The sequence below is a fragment of the Mus pahari genome, chromosome 6, assembly GCF_900095145.1.
Source record: "Mus pahari chromosome 6, PAHARI_EIJ_v1.1, whole genome shotgun sequence".
Taxonomy (NCBI): Eukaryota; Metazoa; Chordata; class Mammalia; order Rodentia; family Muridae; genus Mus; species Mus pahari.
In genome coordinates, this window is record NC_034595.1 from 13,226,672 (window position 1) to 13,234,913 (window position 8,242).

An 8,242-nucleotide genomic window follows, 5' to 3' on the forward strand; every position below is an offset into this window, starting at 1 on the left:
TTGCAGGAATCAGCGCTCTCCTTCCAGTGCATGGGTCCCAGGACTCCAGCTCAGTCTTCAGACTGCTCCATCTCCCATCTCTCTGGCTCCAGATCTAGCTTTAGTGACTGGACCTCACAATCCAGATCAGCACTGTGGTCTATGGAGTGTCCTTTGTCTCAGGTTTTTGACTGTACTTTCCCCAGAGTCTCCCGTCCTTACCTGGGAGTCCATATAAGGAGGGGAGAAGGTATTATTATGTAAAAATGCTTTCTTCACACTGTGGGAAAACCATTTAAGAACAACAGCAGGAAAATGAATTGAGGTTCTTGCAAATACCACCTGCTCCTGTTGGGTGTCTGCACAGAGCAGCTCTGTATTGTAATTTGGAACAATCAGAGGAAATGACGTTTGTGTGTTTGCTATTTTTGCAGCTGTGGATGAACTTCTTTTACATTTCTACACTGTACAGGCCAGTGGTAATTTTGTTAAGTCCCCATGTGGGCATCTTGGACAGTTATTCTAGAATGCAAAATTAGAGAGCTGTAGAAATATTGGTCCTAAATTGCTATCTATGGCTAGCTACTCAAAGGACAGAGCACTAGCAAGGACCAGCAGCTGCCATCGAGAACACTGCCTCCCTCTGCAGTTGAGTAGAACACTTTTTTCCCAGTTGAGTAGAACACTTGCCCAAACCCCACCATGTTGGAGCGGCTTTATGGACAGTGTGATGGTATTTGAGTAGCTAACCATCAGTGATTTCAAAGGAACAAAGAAGCTGATAGCTTGGGCATGTGATCCAGGAGTCTGGGAAGCATGACACAGGCATCTTCTTGACTTCTGATGAGGTTCTCTTGATGCTTCAAAGCTTAGTGAATGCAGAAGGAAGGCTGGACTCAGGAGTACCACATGCTCTTGTGGTAACTAAGCCAGTCCCATAAAGAAGGGACTCCTGACATTCAATTCAGCTTGTAAAAGTCCCACCCCAATCAAATTTCACCAAGAGTTTTGTGGAGACAAATCACATATATATTATAGCACCAGGTCCCCAACAAACACCCCACAAGCAAGCGGAGAACACACCAGCCATGACTCTCCTGGTGCACAGTTCTAGATCCACACTCTTCGGTATTCCACCCTGAGGTTGTAACCACACCCTTTTATTTCCCATGCTCTTGTGTATGTCTAGCAAGGGAGAAAGAGAAGAGAGAAATCACAACCTTGGAGTTGAGCCATCTTAAGAGAAAAAGTTGAAGAATACCCAAGGGTTTTTTTGTTTGTTTTGTTTTGTTTTGTTTTGTTTTTCGGTTTTTCGAGACAGGGTTTCTCTGTGTAGCCCTGGCTGTCCTGGAACCCACTCTGTAGACCAGGCTGGCCTTGAACTCAGAAATCCTCCTGCCTCTGCCTCATACCCAAGGGTTTTAAAAGTCAAACTTAATACACTCTACCTGTATATCCACATGGACAGTAAGCCAGCTAGGCCTATAGCTGATGTTTCATGGGCTATATGGATACAGTTTCAGTCATGGTTACTGGAGTATAGGTAGGGTATGTTAATCACCGTTCTTCTTTATCCCCAAAACTCATGTAGATGCTGACCATGAGCTGGATGCTGTTTCAGACCACTGTTCCTACATTACCACCAAACCCAAATATCTCAAGGGAGACAGAGAACAATTGTATAGATAATGAGTAAGAAAAGGGGGACAAAAAAAGAGGAATGGGGAAGAAATTACAGAATGGGTTTTTCTGGAAAGCAGACATCATTTTTCGTCTCACACAAACAACAGGAATTGTATCAAAGCCACGAAGGAAATCGGAGAGAGAAGCCAGGCTATTGTACTTTCTGGTATAGGCCACGGGCTAATCCTAAAATGCTTAAAACATTTATTCACATCAGTGTTCTATATCCAGTGATCTCCTTCATAAACTCCAGCCCAGACTTAAGCCCATCTCATTACCTATTGAGAACAGATCCTGAACTAGTTAGTAGATGAACTAATTAAAGGAAGAGGCAGAGGTTCCACATCCAATGTCTATGGGACCTGAGTCACAGGGTCTGTGGCCTGTCCACATCCAGCGTAAACAGGGGCTGACTCACGGGGTCTGTGGCCTGTGGTGTTAACATTGGACATGAGTCTTGAGGTCATGGATATACAACTGATCCAGAAAGCACGAAACACACATAAACTGCTCTCAAGTTTTAAGATTCCACAGAGATGGTTGTCATCTTGAATTCAGGAATGAGGTCATGCTGGGTTGGAGAAAGTTTCAGCCCCACACAAGGGCTTAGGATGGGAGCCACACCGTGGATGGGCCTGAGAAGCTGTCAGAACATCTGTGTATCATCGAGTCAGTCTTCCCAGGCTGAGCCATCTAGACAGAGAGGGGAGAGAGGGCACAAACACTGCACACCCTGCTGTTTCCCCATGTGTGGCTCATACACACGACCACAGGGCCCGGGCAGGGAGGCTGCACGGGAGACCAGCCTTCCTGCTGAACTGATGGGGTGGTCATCACTATCCCTGCTTTTCCTACGCTCCGCTGCAGGGTTAGTTCCACTGCCTCCCTGCTGCCTGGGCCCCGACCCTCCCTCATGCCCAGCTGTTCTGCATGACTCCTACTCCAGCCTCCCCCCACCCCCCAATTCCACTCATTCTTCAAAAGTGACAAGTCTCACATACCACACTGCTGAGAAGGAGAGGAACGCAAGGATGGTCACAAAAGCCACGGAGCCCAGTCCAACACCCACCATCTGCTGTGCTGTGAGCGATGAGTCTGTGGGAAGAGACCACATGATGAGCCCACAGCACGTCTCATCACCACATCCAGTCACGGCTCTCCTGGGAGAGCCACATCCAACTGTGCACATTCTGTTTTAACCTGAAGCTAGGCTTCATTTAACAAAGAATCCCAAGAATGCCTCCACAGAGCCCCTGTGTCCCCAACTGCTCCTGTGGATCTCAGGCCTCAGGAAACCACAGTTTCAAAGTATTTCTATCAAGGAAGCATAAAGCCAGATCATATTAAAGTTACAAGGGAGAAAAAAAAAAACCAATCAAAACTTGTGGACACACCAAAGCTACATGAGGTATGCTGTGTGCAGATAGATCCTCACTCCAGTCACTTTGACAGATTTTTATGGGTCACTTCCTTGCACATGGAAGAAGTCATCCTGATATCGTTTGAATGCAGGATTTAAAAAGGTTCGTCAGTTCCAGTAGTTACATACAAATGAGTACCATTTGCTGGGCAGAGTCACCTCTGTTTCACTACACTATCAGTAGGATAGTAGCACTCTGCTCTGTCCCACGGGCTCTCAAAGTTCATGTGAAAGTCCTCGGAACATGTGCTCTATGTAGGGAACGTCACGTGGCAATTTCAGGGTGATCCCTGATTACGAATTGAAAACCACCCACATTTGTGGCGCACATTTGGTCCAAGAGACTTTATTTGGAGTTTCATGACTCCACCAAAAGCTGTGCTTTTTTATTAGAAAACACGTATTTACCAGTCTCTGAGTGGCACACACTCTTGTAAGCATCTCACACAAGCTAACTCGGGCTCCTGTGGCAGTTAACTTTGAATGCCAATTCGAATGGGTTGAGGGGTACCTGGGAGGTTTGGAAAGCATACTCCAGGGTGTGTCTGTGAGAGAGGGAAGACGCACCCTGAATAGGGTCATCACTATTCAATTAGCCAGGGGTTTGGGTGAACAGAAGCAGAAGAGGCTGGCTGGCTTGGGCTTGCTTTCCCTCTCGTCACTTCCTGGCCACTGTGAGACGAGCAGCCTGCCCCAGCAGTGGTGAGCTACCTCATTCAAGCCAGAGCCAAGCTGGCTGACTCTACACAGATTCCCCTGGAATTGTGGGCCCGGTCACGTCTCTCACTCGCCTAAGCTGTGTTGTCATGATGAAAACTTAACTCGCGCATCTCCTAACAAGTGTTTGTATTCCCTTTTCACAGGGGAGAGTCAGAGGCACAGAGTAACTAAGCACAGCTCAGATATCTATAACCAGTTTAAGAGTGATTTAGTTCCAGTGGAAACCCTGTGGGGTCCAAGGCACCTGCAAGCACAGACATGGAACACACCACTTTTAATAGTCAAGGAAAATTCACATATTTCCTCCACACTTTAGTCTTTGATGAATGAAAATGCTGAACTGAAGGACCTTGGACTGTGTGAGCTCCATGCTATGTGAGCTGTGGATTTGCTATTCATTCATCAGGAGTTACTCCTTAGCTAGCTGATATCGGTTGTGCATTGCTCTCCAGCCCATTCCCAGGCCTATCTACCGCCCTCATATCGCGCACTCTGTCCACAGTGGTACTGTTAACTGTTAGCAGAAGTTAAAATACATCGCTTTTTGCCCTACTTCCTTGGGCAATGAGTGAGTCTGCAAGAGGAGGAAAGGGGAGACACCCAGGGCTCCTCATGCTCTACGCTGTCACTGTTGCTATTCACTAGAACCAATCCCATCACCTGGACTGGCCCTGACTCCAAGCTACCTTCAGAACACTTTTGGTGGCGCCCTCTTCGTACAAAGTCCATGTGTACTGCTCAGCCCTAGTCTTCTCTTCCAGGTCTCACAAAGGTCACTGGAAGATGTTTATCAGTCTTAGTAAAAAACTGTGTGACTCTGCTGACGTGCTTTATACAGGTGGAAAGATGCTGACACCCCTCACAATGCAGCAAGAGAGAATCAGATAGGAGCTGAGGACGCCAACTTTCCCCTGTCCCGTCCACCAGCAGCACCCACCTCCGCAGTGAGCCATGCTATCCCTTGCGGTAGACATTACTATTGAAAGTGACCTTTAAGCTGGTGAGCTGGATGGCTCAGAGGTTAAGGCTCTTCTGGATTAGCGGAATTCAGTTCCCAGAACCTTTGCTAACCAGCAGCTCAGGACCACCTGTAAGGACAGCTCCAGGGGACCTGACACTGCCTTCTGGCCTCTGAAGGCTCTGCTCCTATATGGTATACACTCACACAGATACCGGTGCATACACAGATGTAAAAGAAATAAGAAAATGCCCTCTTTTCTGCATAGCATCCTTGGATTTTGGCTCCCAGCATGGGTTTCCAGTCCTTGGCTACAGGTCTTTCGGTTTGCTATTCATACAACCTCAAAGTCTACAGCAGAGCTCATGGGTGTGGCTGTACAGTTTCTTCCTCTGTGAATGCCTAATAAAATTTACAAACGGCCACTCGGAATGATAGGCTTTTTATGATCTTGTCATTCTCGGGCTCCCCTCCCTTCCAGTCTCATGCTGTGGGGCCTTTTATTTCCCTTCTGAATCATCTGCAGAATATTCTCTTAGAAACTCATCCGAGGGACTCATGTGCTGTTAGTCATTCTAGGAGAAAGTAAATACACTTGGACTATAACCCTCCTCACTGCAGAGACTCTGCTCCGGAGCAAACCGGGCTTCTCTTTAATCTTTTACTGATAGAAAGACCACAGGTGCTGAAGAGGAAGTGCTGAAGACCGTGTGACAGACTTGAGGACTCCCTCTGGCTGTGGGCATGTTGTTTTCAGAACTGTACACAGGTATGGTCATTTCCTGAAAGCAACTGTTGCCATCCAATGGTAGAAATAAATTAATGCCACACTCAGTCTGGCTTGGGACACATCCAGAGGGCAGTTGGTGCATTCGTTTGAACACAGAAGAATAAGTAATGATTTAGTGTGTTCTTTTTTTTTTTTTTTTTTCTGTGTTATTCTTATCTGACTTCTCCTCCATGGGCGACACAGGAAAGGGGAGCAAAGCAGGCGATAGATTCAGAGGTAATGTTTGATGGAGCAGCAGTAATGCTGAATTCCTTTGATTGTAACCTAACACACTGCTCAGCTACAAGCCCACCCATTAGCTCAGTCATGTGGTTCCCAGTTTAGGCACACTGTGATGGGTTCTCTGCTCAGCACCATCACCGGGCTGGACTCAGTGTGTCAGTGGCTCACCCTCCCATCCGAAGGCTCTGGGGAAGAATGCTCAGGAGTTCGTCCCCACTGTTGGCTTAATTCAGTCCCTTGAAGTTGCAGAACTTGGTCCACATTTCCTACGGTCTATCAGTGAGGTCTGCTGAGCTCCTGCAGCCACCTGCATTCCTTGTCTTGTGGTTTTCTAAAGCTAGCAGGGTATTTCCAGTGTTAAATATGGCCCACCCTTAGGATCTTCAAGACCTAAGTTCCGACCTGTAGACCCAAGTTCAAGGGCTTGTGTGACAGTGTCAGGCTTATTGGAAGAATCTTCTTGTTGAAGACTGCATCCTCAGAGCGCACTCTCCACTTAGAACAGTCTTTGACTGAATAACCAGATAAAGGTGAATGGGGTGGCGGGGGAGGGGGGAGAAGACAGAGAGATTCCCAATATCCCCAGGGAAACCTTTAGAAAAAGACAGAGACAGAGGGAGACAAGAGACAGAGATTCTCCAGTATCCCTAGGGGATTAGTTCCAGAAAACCCTCCCCTAAGAAAACAGAATTTTTCAACATTAAAGTCCCACATAAAACGTGTTGTGACTTTGCTGTCTCCGGATTACTTAGAATGGTGAAAACAATGTAATGCTATACAAATAGCGGACGTACTGCGTTGTAGCACAGCAGCCACTGCTTCCAAAATATCTCAGCCTTCAGCCGACTGAAGCCACAGATCCCTGGACCCAGCGGGCTGACTCCGGTACCCGTGCGCTCACCTTAGGCTTGTAGTTTGCAAAATTTCCCTGCCTACTTAATTTGACAAGTATTAAATCTGTGCTGCACTCTTCAAAAAAAACCTGATGGCTGCCTACCTGCTGGATTCAATGTGAGCACCTAATGCATGCCAGGCAATGGTCCAGTTTTTGTTTTTTCAATATCCTCCCCAAATGTTTGAAACCTCACAGACAAAGATAACCACCAGCTCCTCCGAAGTGTGGGAGAACAGCTGAAGAAAAGGAGACAGAGGGGTGACCCCGAGGAGCTCTGAAAGGCTTCAGGAAGAGGATGTCAGGTTTCCATCCTGAACGGTGGACTGCAGCAAGCAGCCCCTCCCAGGGTGCAGACAAGGCATTCAGGTGGGAGTGATCACTGTGTGAGCAAAGACATTAAAGAGAGAGATGGAGAATAGCTCGGACACCTGGACACCCGGACACCCGTAGGAATGGAAAAGAATGAGAGCCGTAATCAGTGGGTGGTGCTGCTGTCAGAGGTCTTAGGCAGAAGGCTGGGAAGCAGCAGGGAACCCTAGAAGAGCCACCAATGGAGACACTAGAACGAGCTGTGCATCCAGAGGTGGGTCAGGTGGCCACAAGCTGGGATAAAGAAGGGAAACCTGAACTTGTGTGATGGGAGATGAACTGGGAGGCTCTGCCAAGTACCTGTCTGTGCTACAGGGATGAAGGCCTGAGCTCCGTGCGGACAGAAATGAAAGGCACGCAGTGTGCAGGCTGACAGAGAACCAGAGAGTCATCAATGCCTTGGGCTTCATGCCTATGCCTGGAGAATGGTCCCCGATTATAGCTTGCCAGCATTTCCGTGACTCGTGAGATCACAGACTCACAGTACTTTGTGGCTGGGAGGAATCTCAGCCCAGGCAGAGGTGGCTGAGGACTAGCCAAGTTAAAAACTATTTCAAAGACACTGTTTGATCAGGGGCCTGCTGGAGTGAGGATGCTCAGGCCTCTGCATTTGACATCAAACGCAAGTCCCTGGCTATCAAGCTTCCTTAGTGGTGGCACTATGAAAAGGTAAATACAAAACTCAGCACTGGGCAAAAGCCAGAAGAGTGCTGAGCACTGTGCATCGAGGACCCAAAATGATCCGGGGATGGGCCTGCATCACATCCGTCTCCAAATGGAAGTTGTCCTGGTTAGGGTTTGTTTCTATGGCTGCATGAAACACCATGACCAAAAAACAAGCTGGGGAGGAATGGGTTTATCTGTACTTCCACATTGTAGTTCACCATGGAAGGAAGCCAGGACAGGAACTCAAACAGAATAGGAACCTGGAGACAGGAGCTGAGACCATGGAGGGATGCTGCTTACTGGCTTGCTCTCCATGGCTTGCTCAGCCTGCTTTCTCATAGAACCCAGGACCACCTGTCTAGAGATGGCTCCACCCACAATAGGCCAACTGTCTTCATCAGTAACAAGTTAAGAAAATGCTCTACAGCCTTGCCTACAGCTTGATCTTACTGAGGCATTTTCTCAACTAAGGCCTCCTCCTCAAGTTTACATAAAACCAGAACGGGAATCTTTACTCTTTCTTTCTTTCTTTCTTTCTTT

The 8,242-nt window shown here is 47.6% G+C and overlaps 1 protein-coding gene across 1 annotated transcript in view; it reads right to left on the reverse strand.

Moving 5' to 3' along the window:
- Nucleotides 1–1,368: 1,368 nt before the first annotated feature.
- The window catches only part of Susd1 (sushi domain containing 1), a 120,780-nt gene continuing 113,906 nt past the window's right edge, over nt 1,369–8,242 (reverse strand). Inside the window, exons 16-17 of the mRNA XM_021200675.2 lie at nt 2,664–2,757; nt 1,369–2,355 (exon numbers count right to left, since the gene is read on the reverse strand). Coding sequence (XP_021056334.1) covers nt 2,355; nt 2,664–2,757 — 95 coding nt within the window. The 3' untranslated portion in view covers nt 1,369–2,354. The remainder of the gene's footprint in view (nt 2,356–2,663; nt 2,758–8,242) is intronic.